The sequence below is a fragment of the Megascapheus bottae genome, chromosome 14, assembly GCF_031878675.1.
Source record: "Megascapheus bottae isolate mThoBot1 chromosome 14, mThoBot2.hap1, whole genome shotgun sequence".
Classification (NCBI taxonomy): Eukaryota; Metazoa; Chordata; class Mammalia; order Rodentia; family Geomyidae; genus Megascapheus; species Megascapheus bottae.
The window spans coordinates 2,402,999-2,424,527 of record NC_143522.1 but is presented as its reverse complement, the minus strand read 5'-3'; the positions used below and the strand labels follow the sequence as shown (position 1 = coordinate 2,424,527).

The 21,529-nt window shown below is 43.7% G+C and overlaps 2 protein-coding genes across 3 annotated transcripts in view; one reads left to right on the top strand and one right to left on the bottom strand.

The window, feature by feature from the left end:
- Mnat1 (MNAT1 component of CDK activating kinase) overlaps positions 1–937 on the bottom strand; it is a 118,248-nt gene extending 117,311 nt beyond the window's left edge. Inside the window, exon 1 of the mRNA XM_090344231.1 lies at positions 847–937. Within this exon, the coding sequence (XP_090200357.1) occupies positions 847–935 (89 nt within the window). The 5' untranslated portion in view covers positions 936–937. The remainder of the gene's footprint in view (positions 1–846) is intronic.
- Positions 938–8,597: 7,660 nt separating this feature from the next.
- Positions 8,598–18,637, top strand: LOC150054522 (homeobox protein SIX4). Of its 2 annotated transcripts, XM_090345375.1 has the most exons (4): positions 8,598–8,722; positions 8,927–9,481; positions 11,978–12,666; positions 17,799–18,637. In XM_090345375.1, exons 1-4 carry the CDS (start codon positions 8,622–8,624, stop codon positions 18,593–18,595), a joined length of 2,142 nt encoding a protein of 713 aa, XP_090201501.1. In that variant the 5' UTR covers positions 8,598–8,621; the 3' UTR covers positions 18,596–18,637. The 2 variants fall into 2 exon arrangements, with proteins under 2 accessions (XP_090201501.1, XP_090201500.1); XM_090345374.1 differs by having other exon boundaries at positions 8,598–9,481.
- Positions 18,638–21,529: the final 2,892 nt, after the last annotated feature.

The following is a 21,529-nucleotide window of genomic DNA, read 5'->3' as shown; positions in this document are numbered from 1 at the left end:
CCTCAGGGTACTTACTGGTGGCTCACAGTTTGTAATTGTAGCTACTCAGGAGGCTGAGGATCTAAAAAGCATGGTCCAAACCAGCACTGACATGAAAGGTGTGAGATTCTTAGAGCCAATTAACCACCAAAAGGCCGGAAGTGGAGACGTGGCTGTGCAGAAAAACCTAAGGGGCAACATCCAGTTCCTGACTTCAAGCCCTAGTACCGGTACACACACAGAAAAACGAAAAAATGATTTGAACCATCCCTAACATATAATATGCACTCAACAATATGTCAGCTATTATCTTCAAAATAACCGCCTATAATCTGGACGTTCTCTCTTAATTGAATCTATCGGAACAAATGCATAGGCACACTTTTTAAAAACAAATTAACTCATAAAAAAAAATCAACGGCAGCAGACTACATTCATAATAATTTCAAGTTTTAATAGTGCTTTCCCTCTTTTCCATACAAGCGTTTGGTATGAAATGAAACCCTTCAATTAGCAACACACACACCCCTTACATTTTCAGCCGACGATATACCAGCAGGCCCAGCTAACGCAAAGCCTAGAAATCCAGGTGGGGTGGTCCCTGACCGGAAAGTGGGGGTGACAGGAGGTGGGCAGGGGCGGACGGACACCCTGCCTGCAGCTTAACTGGGAGAGAACCAGCCACTGCAAAGCAGGCCGGAACCACGCTCCCGAAAAGCTGGCGCCGGCTAACTGACAGTCCTGCTCCCCCGCTTCCCTCACGGCCTGGACCCTGACGGCCCCGCTGCTCCCCCGGACCTGGCCGGGGCCGAGGCCGGGCGCCCGCCGCGCCGCCCCGCCGCCCCCCAGCCCGGGGCCGCCACTCACAGAGTGTGTCCACACACGTTCACCATCAGCTTCAAGGAGGGGTTCCGGTATTTCGTGGTCTTACATCGCGGACAGCCCTGGTCGTCCATAGCGTCTCCGTCACTACCGCCTCTGCCCGAAGTCCCCCTCGGCGACAGCCACACCAGCACACGCCACCGACCCGACGCCAGGCTGGTTCCGACCACCGGGCGACTGGGTCCCGCCGCAAAAGAGCGCCGACTAGGAACAAGGCCCCGCCGCACGAACGTTCCGGAGGGCTTTCCAGGGCCCCAGGCCCCCAGGGCTCCCACTCAATCGTTCAGTTCCAGCTTCAGGGCTGGAAATGTGGCTTACAGGTAGAGGAAGCATGCATGAAGCAGGGCTGAAGCCCTGAGTTAGATTCCTCAGTACCGTATAAACAGAAAAAGACAGAAGTGGGAGCCTTGAACAAAGGAACCTCAGGGACAACTCTGCACGGCCCTGAGTTCAAGCCCCAGGACTAGCTATGTATTGACTATACTTCTTTACATTTAACTAGTCACATGACCTCAGGGATATTTCCAGAACTGCAGATACATAAAGTTCAGAAAGGTTATCTGAATGCTACCTTTTGAACAGATATTGCAGATTCTTACCAAATGTCAGACCGCATCTATAAATAATTTGAGCATATAGCCCCTTCAAGCATATTTAATGGCATCACCTAACAATAATCTCTTACTCTCCCCCATCAAAGACAAAAATTCCTAAAAACTGGAAAATCTTATATAGGAATATGTGCGGGGGTGGGGGAAGCGGGACAAAAACATGAGGAGCATCAATGATCAAGAAGTAATGTACCCACTGCCTGATAAATGTAACTGTAATCCCTCTATGCACTGCTCTGACAATAAAATACAATTTAAAAAAGAGTATTTTGGTAATCCTAACATGTCCTTGGAAATGGTAAGCCACATTCCATTGCATTTATCAAGAAGGCAAAATGAAGTCTATAAGCAATTCTTTTAGGCTCAGGGACAGCACTCAGGCCCTGAGTTCAGTACATACACACACAAAAAGTACATCCCAACTTTTGGGTTGTTTTTTTTTCATTTTGGTTTGGGTTTTTGTTTTATTTTGTTTTGGGTTTTTTTGCTGGTATTGACATTGAATTTAGGTTTGTTTCAAAATCGCAATCCTCCAGAGCTCAGCCTCCTGAGTAGGTAAGATTACACACATGAGCCACCAGCATCAGGCTATTTTTTCTTTCTTTCTTTCTTTCTTTCTTTTTTATTTGTGGGTCATGGGGCTTGCACTCCACCTGCGCCCTGTCCCTGAGCTCTTCAGCTCAAGGCTACCATCCTACCCTTGAGCCAAGCCCCACTTCCCCTTTTCTAGTGGTTAATTGGAGATAAGAGTCTCAGGTCCTTTTGTGCCCAGGCTGGCTTTAACCTTGATCCTCAGATCTCAGCCTCCTGAGTAGCTAACATTACAGGCATGAGCCACCACACCTGGCTCCTTCGTTTTTCTTTTTTTTTTTTAAGAAACCTTTTAGTTTTACTTTTTGGTTATATTGGTATTTGAACTCAGGTCTTCACTCGGCTTGCATGTTTACCTGGTGCTGTACCACTTGAGCCACATTTCCAGTCGATCCAACTTTTTAAATAGTGAGCTCAAGGGACAGTCCATAGTCTGAAAAAACAGCTGAGATTTTCATAAGTTATGGAAGAAGAATCAAACAAACAGCTACATATAGCATTCAGGAACCAGCAAACCAAAGCAGGTCAGAACTTTTTATTAGTGTGAAAACATCAGTGACTCAACTCATAAATAAACCTTATTATCTCTTTGATCATCATATCATTCACTTATAGGAGTTAACCAAATGTAAGTGTACTGAAATAGGAAATAGTATGTTTATTAGCACTCAGCACGTGGACAGTTTTTGCCATACCAAGAAGGAAAATGGAGGAGAGGAGAGGAGAAGGGAGGGAAAGGGAGGAGAGGAGAGGAGAGGAGAAGGGAGGGAAAGAGAGGAGAGGAGAGGAGAGGAGAAGGGAGGGAAAGAGAGGAGAGGAGAGGAGAGGAGAAAAAAAGATTTAGTTTCTACCTCTATAAGAACCAGATTGAAATATGGGCACCATCAATTACTACTCACATAACCTCGAGCTTGTGTTCCCAGTATTAAATTGAAGGCAATACTTGTAAATACTTAATAAAGTATTTCATTTAAAGTAATTAGTACAGTACCTAACAGCAGTACTAATGTTAACCATTGTGAATAGTAACATTAGTATTTTTTTTCCAGTCCCTGGGCTTGAACTTAAGGCCTGCACACTGTCTTTGGGCTTTCCCAAGGCTAGAGCTCTACCACTTGAGCCACAGCATCACTTCTGGCTTTTTCTATATATGTGGTACCAAGGAATCAAACCTGGGTCTTCATGCATGCTAGGCAAGCACTCTTACCACTAGGCCAAACTCCTGGCCCAATATTAGTATTTTTAAAGTGATATTGTCTAAAGTAAGCCATGGAATATAATAAGGAAAGCCTGAAGCAGGACCTTTAATCCTAGCTACTTAGGATGTTGAGATCTGATAGCCATGGTTCATAGCCAACCTGGGCAGGAAAGTCTGATAAACTCTTATTTCCAATTAACCAGCAACGAGCCAAAAATTGAACTCAAGTGGGAAAGCATCAGTCTTGAGCAAAAAAAAAAAAAAAAAAAAAAAGCTAAGGGACAGACTTTGAGTTTAAACCCCAATATCAGAGGAGGCAGGAGAAGGTCTGGCTTTTTTTAACATCATACAGACATGTATGAGACATATTTTCCTTCTCCCACAAATGTAGTTCATAACATTGCCACAATCATTCAATTACAAGACATGGACATACATGAAAGCCTCACAAATATGCCTGCACAAAATAAACTGTGAATTGTACACCATCTTCACTGATGAGGTTCAATCTCATGGGACAGTGAGCTCTGAAGAGAAAAGCTCCCATAGTACCAGACTTTAGATTTAAATGGAATCTCAACCTGTGTCAAAAACATCAAACTGTCAAGTTCTCAACATTTCTGCAGACAACTGCATGAACCAAGACCATTATTAGTCTTCCCAAACCAGCTTTTCTTCTACCATTCCCATCCCTGTTAGTACAGAAAAGACAACTTATTCACAAACGTATTGCACAACTTTAAGCACACTCTAAAAATACAGTTTTTAAGAGAAATTTTTAAAATACACTTAATTTCCATGTAGCATTACATAACTCAGTTGATTTATTGTCAATGTGAAATGGATATGTGATCTGCTGTTTCCTTGCCCTTCATTTTGTGAAAATCTACCTTCCCCAAAGCAAACTGTGCTCCAAAGAAAGTAAAAGTAAATGTGCTTTTGAATGTTTTAAGGCATCATTACTAGTGATGTGTTATATAGGGACAGCTATAAATCTGCTTTTTAAAAACATTATATGGTCAATTAAAGAGTTGTACAGGAGGGTTACCATTTCAGAAGTCAGTCATGGGACTTGAACTCTGGGCGTGGGCATTATCCCTGTGCTCTTCAGCTCAAGGCTATTGCCCCACCCCTTGAACTATAGCGAAGCTTCAGGTTTTCTGGTGGTTTACCAGAGATAAGAGTCTTATGGACTTTAGTGCCCTGACTGGCTTTGAACCATGATCTTCACATCTCAGCCTCCTGAGTAGCTAGGAGTACAGGTGTGAGCCACCATGCCTGGCTAACGACATTTTTTTGAACAACATCACCACGTCCTTCACCCTTTACTTTCCCCCAGTTTCCCCCTCCCAAAGTTATATAGATCATTTTACACATAATATATACTCAACAGCATTACAGTTGTACACTTAAATGTACCTAAGTAAGGTGATGAAAATGTTACATCTGTTGAAAGGTAGAAAGTGTTCATGGTTGAAGATAAAGCATCTGTGGTAGTTTTGAATGCTATGCACCCTGAGCAAGAGCAGTAGCAGATTTTCTTCAAGGGCATTTCCTTGGAACCCAATACTTGAGGAAACGAACAGTTCACAGAAGAAATTTCTAACTCCCTGAGAAGTGATTTTTACATGATGATCTTCATTTCCAGCACCAATAGTTATGGACTATCAATCAGTTTTTCTCAACTTCAAGGGACAACTGATTTGCCTTGTCCTTTTACTAGAGATAACATCCCCCTCCAATTTTGAACATTGTCCCTCCCCAACACACCTAAGATGTTCTACTAGGCCTGTCAATAATAACACTGATCACCTGACACAAAGTTTGGCCTACAACCCTTACTTGATCAATCTGAGGTCTGCTCCCAGAAAATTTCAAATTAGCAAGGGGAAAGCTGCAGATGGAAATTAGGGGCCATGGACCCCATCTTAAGTTCTTTGAAAAGTAATTTGATGAGAAAAGTAGAAACAAATAAAAGGGGATAGAAGGGCCTCAAGTCCAGCCTGCTTCACTCCTGCCCTTCACAATGCCCTTTATGCTATAGTATGACTATAAAACATGAGCTTGTGCTCATGAGTTGGTCATTTGGTCCCCAGTTGGTGGTGCTACTTTGTGAAGTTCTGGAAATCCTATGAAATGGGGCCTAGTTGGAGGAAGTAGATTTCTGCGGGTAAAGGGGATACCTATGAAGGTTGAACCTGGTCCCTAGGAACTTCTTTGGTATACTTCCTGTCAGCTATGATGTGAGTCTCTTCCACACTCTTCTACTGCCATGCACTGCCTCTTCTAGTCCTAAGAACAAGGAGTCAAGTGGCCCTAAAAGGAAACCATGAGCTAAAACAAACACTTCCCCCCCCCCCAGCAAGTTCTTTCTGTCAGGTATTTGCCACAGTGACAAGACATTATCATAATTCAATAACTTTACCCTTTTGTGCTTGGGTCAGTTGGAGTAGTTCTAGCTCCTGGAGAAATTTATATCAACAGCAGAAGATGGAAGTGACACTATGGCAAGAGGACTAGAGCTAAGCACTTAATCATTCTTTGTGCCAGGATGTCCTTCCTAAATAGCAACTCATAGGACTTGCTAGGATGACCTCTGCCTTTCAACTGTTTATGTCCCGCATGGAAAAATAATTCAGTCACCAAGAACTCACAGGCATTACAGCCAAGACTCTTTACAACAGTCTTAATTCTTCTAGCACAAATTTGGAAAACGCACCAAAAAAAAAAAATCATTGTGATTATTTGGGTTTGGGAAATGTGAACATTCTAGAGTAATAATAGTTGCATTATAAGACACATAGACATAATCATAGTATACACTACAACCTACTTTGTAGCATCCACAGGAAGATAACAAATGTTTGTTAAGGTTTAGTTATGCATTAGGGGTTTTGGTGTGTATCTTAACCCAATAACCTGTCTGCTTTCTTTTATTAGAGTGCCATGATTCAAACTTAGGGCCCTTTCTAGGTAAATATTCTATTATTTAAGCCGTGTCATCGGTCCTCTTACTTTCTGTTTGTTTTCCTAATAAGAGTTGGAAATTGATTTTACTTGGCCAGCTTGGGATCTTAATTCTGCTATCCCTTCCTCCTAAGTAGCTAAGATTACAGATAAGTAATCCACCAAGTCAACTTTTTATTTTTTAAGTAGGGCCTCAATAACTTCTTCCCCATCTAACCTGGAACCCAGATTCTCCCATCTCTGTACCTCACCCCCACAGATGGAATTTCAGAGGCTTATGACCATATCTAGCCTCTTGTCTATTTTTTATACTCAATTAAATGACAAAGGACAACTAAACCTATGTTTAGATAGCTTGTCCTCTGATAAATATGCTTTCAGAATTCAAGGAATTAAATTTGATATGGCAACCTACATAAAACAGACAAAAAGATATTATTGGAAAATCTGGTGTAATCCAAATTAAGTCTGGAGTTTAGCCAATAGTAATATGTTCTATTGATGTTACCAGAGAAATCTGTCATTAGAATGTAAGATGTGAACATCAGGAAAATACATGTTAATTGAGTAGACACTACCTACTGCCTCTATAACTTCTCAGTAAATCAAAATTATTCCAAAATAAAATTTTATTTTTTCTAATATTCAAGGAAGCTTGGAAGCTCAGGTATTACCATAAAGCTTGATGATCGATAATCTCTGAAGAAGAAGAAGAGTGTGATCTTTCTTGTGATTATGAATTTAAATCTACCAAAGATGTCATTCCTGGCTTCCTCACTTTGGAGTAGTAAAAAAAAAAAATTGAATCTTGTATCAAATGACATCTTAGTTGACCAACAATAAAACGCAGCCAGAGAGCAAAAAAAAAAAAAAAAAAAAGAACACAAACACCAAGTTGATCATGACAGCAGGTGACCTAAACAGCAGCTTTATAATATGCTGAAGTAGGCAGTAATGAGTGGCTGGGTGGCAGAAACAATGCAAAAGGCAAGACTGATACCATTAATGTGTTGAATTTCCAGGAAGAGCTGTAGCAAGCCAACCCAACGATTCACCCACAGTAGTCAGAGGCAAAAGTGGGTACATTCCTTTTACAGCCAAGACCTGCAGCAAACCAGGATGCAATGAGAGACAACTGGAAACAGCAACAGACTCCACCCCACAGTTACCACAAACCAGAAGACAATCTTCCATCTGCTCATGCTGTAGAAAGGATATGGAACTTCTCCAACACACCTGCACATTTTGGTGTTTCCACCAAAGAAATGTCCCCAAAGAAACTATTCATCCATACCCAGAATGGAAAAGAAAAGAAAAAAAAAATCAAAAGAATAACAATGTAGACCTATATTTAAAATGCTAGTGCATTGGATTTTCATTTCCAGATCTTTATAACTTAGGTCTTAGAACTCTGCAGCACAGTTTACCTAGGATAAATATAGTTTAGTATTCTAAATGCTTAATTTATCATCTTTCGTTAAGTTGGGTGACCAGCCTTCCACACAAGATTAAACACTTTTTTTTTTAAGGTTTCCAGTTTTTGTCCTCTCAGTAGGTATCCATTATTTCAAAATTTTCAAGAATCTTACCTTCTTTGGGATTTTAATTGACTGTAAATGCTTACCCCCACAGTACTGGTCTATTGTTGACCCTTCTCACTACAAATCCTTCCTTAGGATATCAATGGGAGGGAGGGTGGGTTTGGAAATAGGGAGGTGCTGGAATGCTTCTGGATTATTCTCTGCAGGTTTGTCAGCCACTGGCTAAGGGTGGTCTCTTTGTTAAGAATTCAGCTGTCCAGCTCTCAAGGCCACACCATTTAATATCCCCACTGGCTCCCCGGGACTTTTCTTTGAAAGAGTTGTCCGGTTTTCAAGGCACACTTAGGTACTCGTCCGTCCAGGAACGGGGCCTGCAAAAGAATGTTGGTATTTCCCTTCAGGTATAGGTGCCTGGGGGTCAGCGGGAGAGGGAAAGGCGAGGGGCGGAGTGGAAGGCGGTGATCGACAGGGGTAGAAACCGTGTCTCCTCCTCCTCCTGAATGCGAAATAGCCAATGAGGCGGCGCGTCCCGGCCGGCTGGGCCGCCGGAGCCCTGTAGTATGCAGCGAGCGGAGGAGTCACGTTGGGGGAACGGCAGAAAGCAGCTATCCGTTTACACTACTTTGCTCTAGCAGCTATCTTAATGGTGACTGCGTGGCCGGGGGGGAAACCTGATCGGCCAGATCCAGCCGAAACCGGGAGGGAGGGAGTGGGCTTTCCGGAGGGGGGAGGGGGGAGGGAGACGAAGAAGGAGGAGTAAGAGAGGGGGGGAAAGAAAGAGGAAAAGAGTGCGAGGGAGTGTGGGAGGGAGGAAAATAAACAACACACACACACACACACACACGCACAAAAATGTCCTCTTCCTCCCCCACCGGGCAGATTGCAAGTGCGGCGGACATCAAGCAGGAGAATGGGATGGAAAGTGCCTCGGAAGGGCAGGAGGCGCACCGCGAAGTGGCGGGGGGCGCGGCGGCCAGGCTGAGCCCCCCGGCTCCAGCTCCTTTCCCCCCGGAGCCGGGGGACGCCGCCGGGGTGAGCCGAGAGGACGGGGCCGCGGCGGTGGCGGCGGTGGATCAGGTACAACTGCGCTCGGAAGTTCTGGGCGGGCACCCGCTCCACGCCGCCGCCGCCACCGCCGCCGCCGCCGCCCCCGCGCGGACCCCGCTGGCCTTCTCGCCCGACCACGTCGCCTGCGTGTGCGAGGCGCTGCAGCAAGGGGGTCACCTGGACCGCCTGGCCCGGTTCCTGTGGTCCCTACCGCAGAGCGATCTGCTACGTGGCAACGAGAGCCTGCTGAAGGCGCGGGCGCTCGTGGCCTTCCACCAGGGCATCTACCCCGAGCTCTACAGCATCCTCGAGAGCCACAGCTTCGAGTCGGCCAACCACCCGCTGCTGCAGCAGCTCTGGTACAAGGCGCGCTACACCGAGGCCGAGCGAGCCCGCGGCCGGCCCCTGGGCGCCGTGGACAAGTACCGGCTGCGCAGGAAGTTCCCCCTGCCCCGCACCATCTGGGACGGCGAGGAGACCGTGTATTGTTTCAAGGAGAAGTCGCGCAACGCGCTCAAGGAGCTCTACAAGCAGAATCGCTACCCGTCGCCCGCCGAGAAGCGGCACCTGGCCAAGATCACCGGCCTCTCCCTCACCCAGGTCAGCAACTGGTTCAAAAACCGCCGGCAGCGCGACCGGAACCCCTCCGAGACCCAGTCCAAAAGGTGAGCGCCAACTTTCCTCCTCCTCCTCCTTCTCCCCCTCCTCCTCCTCCTGCCCCCCACCCCCTCTCCCAGCTTTCTTTTCCTCCCAGTGCTGCTGGCAAACATGGCGCTTACCTTCCCCACCAGCCCAGTCCGGCTGCCCACCTCTCCCCGCCCCCCACCTCGCTTCCACCCCCCCCCCCTACCGCACACACCGGGAGGGGGGCGTTGGCGGCCCAGGTCAGGGAGTGGGAGGGGAGAGCCTCTCTCCTCCCCCTCCCCCCTCCAGCCCCCAGAAGTTTCTGGTCGCCCGCCTGGGTCTCAGTCCCCGCCCCCACCTCGCCCGGTCACCGCTGCCCGGCTTCCCACCCCCAACGCGCTGGCTTTGAAGTTGCCACTCTCTCCGCGGTTGCAGCCGGGCGCAGGAAGCGGGTGTGACGCCGCTCCGAGCCGGCCCTGGCAGCCGGCGGGGGGTCTGTTCCCCCTCTCCAGGGTCGATCAGTCCAGGCCACGGTCTCCAGGGTTCCGGGTCCCCCCACGCCTGGCGGTCCCGGAGGTCGCGAGGGAAGAGCGCGCGTGGTGGGGGGGGGATATTGGAGGCCCAAGAAGGGTCTAGGGACGTCGGGGTTTTAATATGACAGAGTTAATCATTCACCCGGGCCGCCGGGTTCCCGAGTCTGCCGCGGCAACGTGGGGTGCCGGTGCGCCTCGGCTCGGCTGTGTTTTGAAACCTGATTCTGAACAACTTCGGATCGGGTTTCAGCGCCGCGGGGTAGCAGGGCCTCGGGGCCTTTCCTTGGGGTCCCCTAAACTCTGCGTGACTCCCTCCTGAGGGGAGTGGAGGGTGAGGGGTGACCTGGCACGAGGCCGGCTGAAAGAAGAAAATGAGGGGCGCCATCCGTTCGGGTCCCCTCCGAGCCCCCACTCTGTGAAGCTGAAACTTTTGACCGCCAGGTTCCCCGCCCCCTTCCCATTTTCTGGTGGAAAGTGCCAGGGTCTGCACCTCTTTTTTTGTGTGCGTTCACCGGGAGTCAGACACTGGGGTGTGTTGTGTCTTATTAGACCAGGTAGAGTAAGGGGAAAGGTCATGTAAAATGCTGTTGCCACCCTTGCGGGCATCAGAGGAAAAGAACCCAAAGGCAGCTCTCACAATTCTTCTCGAGGAAGGAATCTGGGAGCCGAGGAGCGGGGCGGGCCTAGGCCAGGTGAAGGTGATCGCCGGCGCATTCCGGAGCCGGGCGGTGGGGCGCCGACGGCCGCCGCGCTCCGCGCCCGGGGGCAGGGACGGAGGCGCGGGCCGGAGCCGGGCCTCGCGGGAACCACACACAACACGCGCGCCCTCCGCGGACCTAGAAAGTCGGAGAAGGCGCCTGAGTTAGGCCGCGCCACCTGTCCCGGCGCCCCGAGCACCGACGGGATCTGCTAGGTCGAGGACCGAGGGTGCGGAGCGGTCGAGGAGCGCGCAGGCCGGCTCCCCGGCTGCCGCACGCTGCCCCCGTTAACTCCACATCCCCCCCCCCCGCCCAGGCCCACGGGCCTGGTTTAGACCCCCTCTCCGGATCTACCTCCCACCTGCACCCTGGTGAGTCACCCTCGCAGACGGCAGACTGCGGCTCAGCCTCAGCTCGTAAATCAAAGCGCTTTCTGCGCTCCTGGCCCCGCAGCCCAAAGCCAGGCTAATCCCCTCCCCTGTTCTCCGCTTGAAAGTGAGCAGCACACCGCGGGGCCGCTGCTGGGGTGTAGGATCCCATCCTGGCTTCGTGGTTGGGCCAAGCGACACCCCCCTCCCCGGGCTTTCCAGCTGCATCTGCCCTGCCCCGCCGCCAGCTTGGATCCAAATGGCAGAAAGCCCCCACAGCATCTCCTCTACATCCAGATTAGGTCTTGCCCCCCACATTGGGAAGCAGAGACATAGTCTTCCCCAGAAACAGGACTGAGGACTCTGGGGAGGGTCTGATAGTTACTTGGCCTCTAAGTAACTATCTTTTCCCTCCCACCTCACTAGGGCACAGGGCGGTGCTGGTTAAAATTAAGTCCTCATGGCTTCCTTCGGATTCAAAAGCGACTGTACATAACTGTTCTTGGGTTCAAAGTGTCTTTCCTACAAGGACAGCCACTTTGTTGAATGAGAATTGTCAGTCTGGTGGAGTCGAAGTGTGGGAGCAGGTGAGAGAAAATGATCTCTTGTTAACTGCCCCCCCCCAAAAAAGCTAAACATTTCACACCTCCTTGTCTTTTGACAATTCATAACACCAACCGAACTGGTTTGAAGGAGGGGGAGACATTCCTAAATAGGAAAGCCTGACTACTTCACTTACTGACTGGAGCTGAGAGTTCATCTTCCTAAATTGGCACTTCAGAATCTACTGAAAAGCTTCCTCGAGAATGCAGGACTAGAAGACATCCTGCTGTGCTTTCTTTAAATACTTCCTTTACTGGGTTTAGAGCTTGTTTTCCAAACTATGTAGCATGTCCTCCCTTGACCTTCTGCATAACTTGATTTCCCTCTCTGTACAGTGAGTCGGATGGCAATCCCAGCACTGAAGATGAATGCAGCAAAGGTCATGAGGATTTGTCTCCACACCCACTCTCCGCTTCCTCTGATGGCGTCACCAGCCTCAGCCTTTCTGGCCACATGGAGCCAGTGTACATGCAGCAAATTGGAAATGCTAAGATATCATTAAGCTCTTCTGGCGTTTTGTTGAATGGAAGCTTGGTACCTGCAAGTACTTCGCCTGTTTTCCTTAATGGTAATTCTCTTATTCAGGGACACAATGGAGTTATCCTTAATGGGTTAAACGTGGGGAATGCCCAGACGGTGTCACTGAACCCACCCAAAATGTCACCGAACGTTGTGAGCAATGGCATGGCCATGACTGACATCCTGGGGTCTACCTCCCAGGATGTGAAGGAATTCAAGGTCCTGCAGAGTTCTGCAGCGAATTCAGCAGTCACCACGGCCTACAGCCCCAGTGCCCCTGTGTCATTCCCTGGGCTCATACCCAGCACTGAGGTGAAAAGAGAAGACATTCAAGCAGTAGCTTCCCAGGATGGGGGCTCTGTAGTGACTTTTACTACACCAGTTCACATTAACCAATATGGCATTGTCCAGATCCCTAATTCTGGAGCAAACAGCCAGTTCCTTAATGGGAGCATTGGATTCTCTCCACTGCAGCTGCCTCCTGTCTCCGTGGCAGCATCACAAGGTAAAAGCCTCATTTGGTACCCTACTAGTGAATGTGCTGATCAACTGTTATAAATAACGCGTTTATTGAGAAGTATAGATTGATGTTACAGTTCAGGAATTCCACTGGCTCTCCACAACTGCAAAGGAGCATTGATAAAGGGTCTCCTTCACACTTTTGTTACAGCCTGCTTGCTTAGTTCCCTCCCATCCCAGGGGTAGGCTTTCATTTTCCCAAACTGAATGGAAAAATACAGTTCGTTGAAAGTCTTGCCAATTGTACAATTATAGAAATACAATAAGCCTTTATCATGTTTATCAGTGCTTACAAAAGAACCCACTACTTGACATTTTAAAATAAAAAATTAATAACACTGCTAAGAACACAAAGTTAGTCAAATAGTTGGTAAGAATGTAAATTCTTTGCTTAAGCATTATTTACTTGTCCAGAAAATGTTTTAAGAGAATAAACTAAAAAGACCAACTCCATTTTTTGAATCATATTCCTTCCTATAATTAAGACTAAAACTTTGATCTCCAGAGGAACATATGATTAGGTTTCTTCTTCCTCCCTCCTTTCCTTCCTTCCTCCCTTTCTGTGTGTTTGCATACATTGGTACTAGAGCTTAAACTTAGAGCCTGGGTGCTGTCCCTTAGCTTTTTCACTCAAGGCTTGTGTGCTACCACTTGAGCCACAGCTCCATTTCTGGTGTTTTGCTAATTAAGCTGTTGATAAAGAGTCTTGCCCACTTTCTTGCCCAGGCTGGCTTTAACTACAGTCTTCAGATCTCAGCCTCCTGAGTAGCTAGGATAGAGGCAAGAGCCACAGCATCTGGCTTGCTTTTATTACTCTAGGTATATGGTCATTTCTTAAATATAGGTTTATTTATTAAAGTAGTCATAAACCTTTTTGTGTGTGTCTGTGGCTTTACTGATAGCAATCAGCCAGAGAAAGCACTAACCTGAAATTCAGGAATCCTGAGCATGGTAAGTCAGTTCTTGACTAGTTAGAGAATAGCAGTAGAAAGTGTATGTATAGCAGTAGAGAGTGCATACTTTTTTCAGTTTAGGATTAGGATATATTGGTGTATGTTTGCCTTTAAGAAATTTCTGGTCTTAACTAATTGGCTCTCTGTGAGATGATTTTAACTAAACAAAAGTCAACTTACGCACAAATCTCTTTCCATAACTATGGTCAGCTTTTTTGGATGCACTTACAGAAAAATGGTTTTAAAACCAGGTGCAGTGGCTTATGTCCGTAATCCTAGCTACCCAGGAGGCTGAGATCTGAGAGTTGCTGTTCAGAGCTAGCCTAGGCACTAAAGTACATGTGAGACACCTCCAGTTAACTGCCAGGAACCTGGAAGTGGCGCTGTGGCTCAAGGGGTAGGGTGGTAGCCATGAGCTGAAGAGCTCAGGGACAACACCCATACCCAGAGTTCAAGTCCCATGACTGACCCAAAAAAAGAAAAAAAAAGAAAAATGGTTTTAAATTTCATTCTGTATATATGTTTCTCTTTAGGTAAATAGTAGGCATGAGGCATACTATGTTCCTGGTTGTAGACTTAAGCTAAGTCATTATCCCTAGGGAAAAAATATGAAATCCACAAAGAAGCCAGAGTGCTTAGTTTAGTGTTACAATAATTTGATATGGATCTAACACTTTTCTTCTGTAAGAAATTTAATGACATGGGGCCGGGAGTTTGGCCTAGTGGTTAAAGTGCTTGCCTAGCATGCACGAAGACCCGGGTTCGATTCCTCGGTACCACATACATAGCAAAAAGCCGGAAGTGGTGCTGAGGCTCAAGTGGTAGAGCTCTAGCCTTGAGAAAGTCCAAGGACAGTGCTCAGGCCCTGAGCTCAAGCCCAGGACTGGCAAAAAAAAAAAAAAAAAAGAAAAGAAATTTAATGACAAATTTGAGCATAAAGTATGGGTAAATATGTCAAAAGTACTTTTCATTTGTAATCTAGAAAAAATGGTACCATAGAAAATCATTATGAGCTAATAGCTAATTTTTAAATAGGATACAGAGTAGGAATAAGAATAGCGTTACCAATTAAAATATCAATTAAAAAGATTGACAACTGTCAATCTTTACATTGGGTAAATTGAGAGTGTAAGTCTAACCACATTGGTCCAGCAAGCAATGTTTGTTTATAGTAATTATAGATTTCAGTTCTCCATAAAGCATTTTGGGGATTTGGACTTTCTCAAAAACATACTGAGTGATAGTTTGGAGTTTGGCTTAGTGGTACAGTGCTTGCCTAGTATGCATGAAGACCCAGGTTCAATTCCTTGGTACCACATGCATAGAAAAAGCTGAAAGTGGTGCTGTGGCTCAAGTGTTAGAGCTCTAGCCTTGAGAAAGCCCAAGGACAGTGCTCAGGCCATGAATTCAAGCCCCAGGACTGGCAAAAAAAAAAAAAAAAATACTGAGCCTTTGGTAAAATCTAGGCAAGATACACTTGTCTTGGCTATAATTGAGCCTTATATAAAAGTATAACATCTATATCTTCGACAACTTTTTTTTTGTTTTTTTGTTTGCTTTTTGTTTTGTTTTGTGTCGAGCTCTTACTTAGTTTTTTCCCTGAAGGTTGGTGCTTTGCCACTTGAGCCACACCTCCACTTCTGACCTTTTACTGGTTAATTGGAGTTAGTCTCACCAATTTTTTGGCATACTGACTTTGAACCATGATCTTCAGATCTCAGCCCTCTGAGTAGCTAGGAATATGGGTATAAATCTTTTACTACTTTATAATCTGAGGGAAAAAAATGAGGGTTTTTTTTTTTTCAACCCTCATTACAAAGTTAGGCTTTATACTCAAGGTATTTAGCTTATTTTACTGATGTTTTTTCTGCTTAACTTATTGCTTAACTTCAAAATCATCTTTTAGAACATGACTGCTTTTCCTCCTTTGTTTATATGTTGTGATTTTTGCACATATAGAAATAATCATTTTGCTTGCATGCAATTGCCATTGGGAAAAAGTTGCCTCTATTGATAATTATGGTTCTATCAAAAAGTCATTAATTTAGTTTATACTCGCTGCTATACAAAACCAAATAGCCTTTTCAGATGTTTTTATTATACTTTAGTAGCTTATAAAATATAATTAAGTTGTAACCAAATACTTTCAAATAAAGCAGTTATATTTGTGTAATTCAAAAAAAATAATGTATTAGGGAATAGCCCACATATACCAACTAGTGTTTTTGTTTTAAACACTAAGGAGGAATATTTCTATGAGGAGTACTTTCTGATGGTTACAGTTTTAAAAGGAGTTCAAATCCAGTATTTCATCTTTTCACCTCAAAAAATTTAAAGACATGATTTACATCAGGTGCTTGAAAATGTTTGGAAAATAAATAAACAGCTCTCTGGCTTTTATTTATCACTGTGGATGCTAATATAATCACAATTCTGATATATAAAGGGAAATATTTTAAGTTAATTACCTAATTTAACACAGAATTGCTTTCTCAAATGGTGAGGATTGACTAGACATCTAATTAAAGGTTAGGGTAAGTAGTCCATTTGAATTCTATTGCAAAACTCCCCTTAAATCCACCTTTCTTTCTTTCAGTGGCAGGATATGGGGCCTGGATCATCTAATTTGTGTCTTTGTATAGACTCAGAAAATGATTTTATTTGATAGATAACTTAGATTGCTCCCCCAATCTCTATTTTGAGTTATCTCACTTAAACATCTCTTGCTTTCCACTTACATTTCATTTTCTACTTCTGGTCTCTATAGACCATTATAATGAAAGCCTCAAAAGATACGAACCTTTTAGAGAAGCATTAGCTCTGGTCCTTTATTTTAATCTGTATTTTTAAAGGCACATGTCATTGTTATTAATTTTTCTTATCCCTGCAACACTAAAAATCCAAAACTAGCACAACAAAAGATGAAAAAACTTTTGAATGTTTTGTTGGCTGATATTACTTTATGGCTAGTTTGGTGAAAGTTTGTGACTTGTCTGTACAGGTTTGTGTGGTTAACTTTTAAACCCTATGGAAACTCATTTTATGTGGTATTTCTACATTTCCACTTGTATTTTATGTCAGTTACTGAGTAAACAAAGGCATTTTTACTTTGCATTTATGTTCTCTAGTTCCAACTAGCAATGCTAATGATAACTCAATTAATTAAGAAAGGTCAAGTCCGTAACAATAAACCAGAAACTGAACTGAAATTAGAACCTGAAAGGGATTTCTGTTTTTCACATTTAATTTGAAGGGCAGGCTTGTTTTCTTTCCTTCTTTCTTTCTTTCTTTCTTTCTTTTCTTTTCTTTTCTTTCTTTCTTTCTTTTCCAATCCTGGGACTTGGACTCAGGGCCTACTCACTGTTCTTAGACTTTCCTCAAGGCTAGTACTCTACCACCTGAACCATAGCACCACTTCCGGCTTTTTCTGTGTATGTGGTACCAAGGAATCAAACCTGGTTCTTTATGCCTGAAAGGCAAACACGCTACCACTAGGCCAAACTCCCAGCCCCTGAAGAGTTTTTCTTTGTTGGTTGGTTGGTTTGGTTGGTTGGTTGGTTTTGCTCTCTTTTGATTTTTGAGGTTTTTTCCTTTTGAGATGGACGACTCACTGTGTAATCCAGGTTGCCCTCAAGTTCATAATCCTCATGCCTCCTGCATTCTACAATTATTGGCTGTCAGTGTACTGTACTTATTTTCTTTTTGTTTTGTTCTCGTCTTGTTTTGGGGTGATGGGGAGCAGAGACAATGATAAGCACTTAGTAGGCAAGTCCTTTACCAGTGAGTTCCATCCCAATCCTATACATTTGGTTTCTAGAGCTGTGAGTCTCACTTTCCTCAGAATTACTTGAGGAAAATTATTGCTAGCCTGCACTGGTGGCTTATATCTATAATCCTAGCTACTCTAGAGACTAAGATCTAAGGATTGAGGTCTAAAGCCAGCCCTGAGACTCTTAAAAAAATACTATTGCTCTTCTAGATTTGTGTGTGTGTGTGTGTGTGTGTGTCTGTCTGTCTATGTGTCTGCTGTAAATCTATTCAGTGTGATTGGGCTAAATTATTACATAGAAGTATCACTTATCCTGAGGGAAAACGTATGTAAAGTAGCCTTTTGATCCTGGTCATTTCTATTCATGTTAATTGTTACTTCATGTTTTTTTTTTAGGTAATGTTTCAGTAAATTCAAGCACTTCAGATGGGAGCACATTTACAAGTGAGTCTGCCACAGTCCAGCAAGGAAAGATTTTCTTGAGCTCTCTTGCTCCCAGTGCAGTGGTCTACACTGTTCCTAATTCAGGCCAGACTGTAGGATCTGTGAAACAGGAAGGCTTAGAAAGAAGCCTGGTGTTTTCTCAGCTGATGCCTGTCAATCAGAATGCACAAGCAAATGCAAACCTCTCTTCTGAAAATATCTCGGGAAGTGGCCTCCATTCATTGGCCTCCTCATTAGTTAATGTATCCCCGACTCACAATTTTTCCCTAACTCCCCCTCTACTGCTAAATCCCACTGAGTTAAACCCTGACATTGCCGATAACCAGCCAATGTCTACACCTGTGGCAAGCAAATCTACTGTGACATCTGTCAGCAACACTAACTATGCAACTCTTCAGAACTGCTCCCTGATTACTGGTCAAGACCTACTGTCAGTTCCTATGACTCAGGCTGCCCTTGGAGAAATAGTTCCTGCAGCTGAAGACCAGGTGGGTCATTCCTCCCCGGCAGTACACCAAGATTTTGTCCGAGAACATCGTTTGGTTCTACAGTCAGTAGCTAACATAAAAGAGAACTTACTACAAAATTCTGACAGCAAAGCAACAAGTATCTTAATGATGTTGGACTCGAAATCCAAGTACGTCTTAGATGGCATGGTTGAAACTGTCTGTGAGGACCTGGAGACAGACAAAAAGGAACTGGCCAAGCTTCAGACTGTCCAGTTGGATGAAGATATGCAAGACTTATAAACTTCACCCCTACACCCCTTCCCAACACACACACACACACACACACACACACACACACACACACTTCTGTTGGCATCAGCAACAAGTTGTTGCATAAGGCTCCAAAACATTAAAGTATTTTCTCATTTAAAGGAAAGCAATCTGATTGTGCAAACAAATGCATTCAAAAGACCTTGGGTTGATCTGCATGACGACTACAGTTAAGTCCACAGGAGCAAAAACACATTGCTGCTACCTTTGTGTTCACGTACAATCTCTAAGATGGCGAGGAAGGAATAAGGCCAACTAAATCAAGTGAGAATGTCATTTAGTTGGCAATACAGATTGGAGGTCAAAGTGAAACTTGACCATTTTTTAAATTGAAACATACATCCAACAATCAAATATAGCTACAGACTATTAGAAACAATGCAATTGTTTTTGTTTACTTCATGGGCATTGATCTGATTAAGGAATATAAATGGTACTCCAAACTATTGTAAGACTATATTTTGGAAATTAAGTAGTTTAAGTATATATACGTACATGTACATGCATACATACATTTATGTTTTTCAGCATTTTTGAGAAAGTTTTGGTTTTAAATCTCTACACATTTCCAAATGTGACTGCTAATAGTTTAATGTGACTGAGAAAGTTTGAAACTCCACTAAAAACTGAAAAAGACTTCAGTGTGAATGTAAATATAATCTCAATTCTATAAGCAGGATTTGAGTAAATACAGCAAAGTTTATTTATACTGTGTGTTTCTCTTATACTTCAGGAGCTATGAACTGAAAAGGAAAAATGCTTTCTTGCTGTTTAATTTATTGTTATTGTTTGAGCAGGAAGTGAACATCTTTGTTTCCAACAAAGTTTTACTTTTTGTAGGATTTTAAAAGCAATGATTTTTTTTTTTTTAATCAGGAGTCTATTAAGGTCAATATTAATTACACTGAAACAGGAACTCTTAACTCCCAATATTGGAATTTTGGTACTTTTCTTCCATATCTTTGTTCCTTATTTAGCAGCTCTGATTTGTTTAAATATGTTTTATATACAATTCCGTGTGCCTTTTTACCTTGTGGCCTTTTTATATTAGTAGTGAGGTACAAAAGTATCAACAGAAGCACTGATGGTTTTAATTTTTTTCCCTACTAACAAACAGGGTTAATTTTTATCACAGAATTGTTTTAAATCTGGAGAACTTGTTTCCCCAAATATTATGTGTAACATCATACAAATGAGTAAACAACTAATTATTATTGATACTTTCATCACAGTGAATCTAACAAGTCATGGAAAAGCATGGAAAAGCAATTCTACAGGCTATAAAGCCCATTTTAAGGTGAGCTAAATAGAATTCATGAAATTTTTTTTTTTTTTTTTTTTTTTTTTGCCAGTCCTGTGGCTTGAGCTCAGGGCCTGAGCATTGTCCTTGGGCTTTCTCAAGGCTAGCACTCTACCACTTGAGCCACAGCACCACTTCTGGCTTTTTCTATGTATGTGGAGTGCTGAGGAATCGAACCCTGGTCTTCGTGCATGCTAGGCAAGCACTCTTACCACTAGGCCAAACTCCCAGCCCCAGAATTCATGAATTCTGTTAAACAAAATTCTCTCCTGTTGATCCTTATCCTTCCATGTTTTGAATTGGACTATTTGCACTATATTTTCATCTCTTCTCAAGAATTTTGTTTGGTAATGTTAGCTTTGTTTTAAGATTTTTTTAAATCAGGATGTTGAAGGCAAGATGTAATAATGCAAACACATTTATATGTAGTGATTACTCTCCAATCTCCTAAAAAGCCAGAAAAGTGAGAAAAAATGGCCTACCATTATTAAACAAAGATGTTATCACATCTGGATTTCTTTACGATGAGGTCAAAGAGTACATTCTAGATCTCTACATGCCCTTCAACTAAGTATGTTTAATAAGGGCCCTAGACTACTTAATCTGTGCTGTTATACAAATGTATCCTGCAGCTTAGACAAGAGTCCTATGATGATTTCCTCTCTCCATCTTCCCTCTCTGGCCCCACCCTCAACCCCATCTTGGGGCTTAAATTCTGGGCTCTGTCCCTGAGCATCTTTTAATCAAGGCTAGCACTCTACCACTTGAGCCACAGCTCCTTTTCTTTTTCTTCTTTCTTCCTTCCTTCCTTCCTTCCTTCCTTCCTTCCTTCCTTCCTTCCTTTCTGTCTGTCTGTTGTCTTCCTTCCTTCCTTCCTTCCTTCCTTTCCTATGATTAATTGGGGATAAATCTCAAGTCTCATGGACTTACCTGCCTGGGCTAGCTTCAAACCACAATCCTCAGATATCAGCCTCCAGAGTAGCTAGGATTTCAGAGGTGAGCAACCAACTCCCAGCTTCTTTCTCATGATTTTGATAAAGAGCTTAAGTCCTATTTTTTTTCTAATGGAATTGGTGAATGTTTTAAACTGCTGAGACTAGATGTTTTTGCTTTTGTTTTTTACACAGGAGTTCTCTTCCACTTTTCCACTACTTATACAGCTTGGAGGGTTTTTGTTATGTTTGGTTTGATTCATTTTTTTTTCTCCTTCTTTGCTTGTGTGCTGACCATGTTACTGAGAATCTGTAGTACAGTTTACATTAAAAAAAAAAAAAGATGTTTTCCACCTTTGATTGCTGCAGATGTTGAGAGTTTGTTAATTATTTTAAAATGCTATCCAGTATGGGAGAGGGGAAGGTTTAAAAAGTTATATATGTTACATATATATGTAACTGGAAAAGTTTTATGTCTTCCAAAAATATAGTAAGTCTCACTTTTATTCAGAGTTCTTCCTCTTTTCTCCCTTTTTGAGAAAGAAAACTTAGCACAAAGCTTAATTCTTACCTAGGAAACAGATTCATATCCCCCAACATTATGTAATTATAGCCCTACTATTGCTCCAGGTAGCTGCACAATACACCAGATAAGGATCAATGCACACTTCT

Bases quoted from the DNA above. Each gene is read 5' to 3' on its own strand.
- LOC150054522 (XM_090345374.1), top strand. From the start codon at position 8,622: ATGTCCTCTTCCTCCCCCACCGGGCAGATTGCAAGTGCGGCGGACATC. The intron at 9,482-11,977 runs GTGAGCGCCAAC...CTCTCTGTACAG, and splicing joins TCCGAGACCCAGTCCAAAAG to TGAGTCGGATGGCAATCCCA. The intron at 12,667-17,798 runs GTAAAAGCCTCA...TTTTTTTTTTAG, and splicing joins CTCCGTGGCAGCATCACAAG to GTAATGTTTCAGTAAATTCA.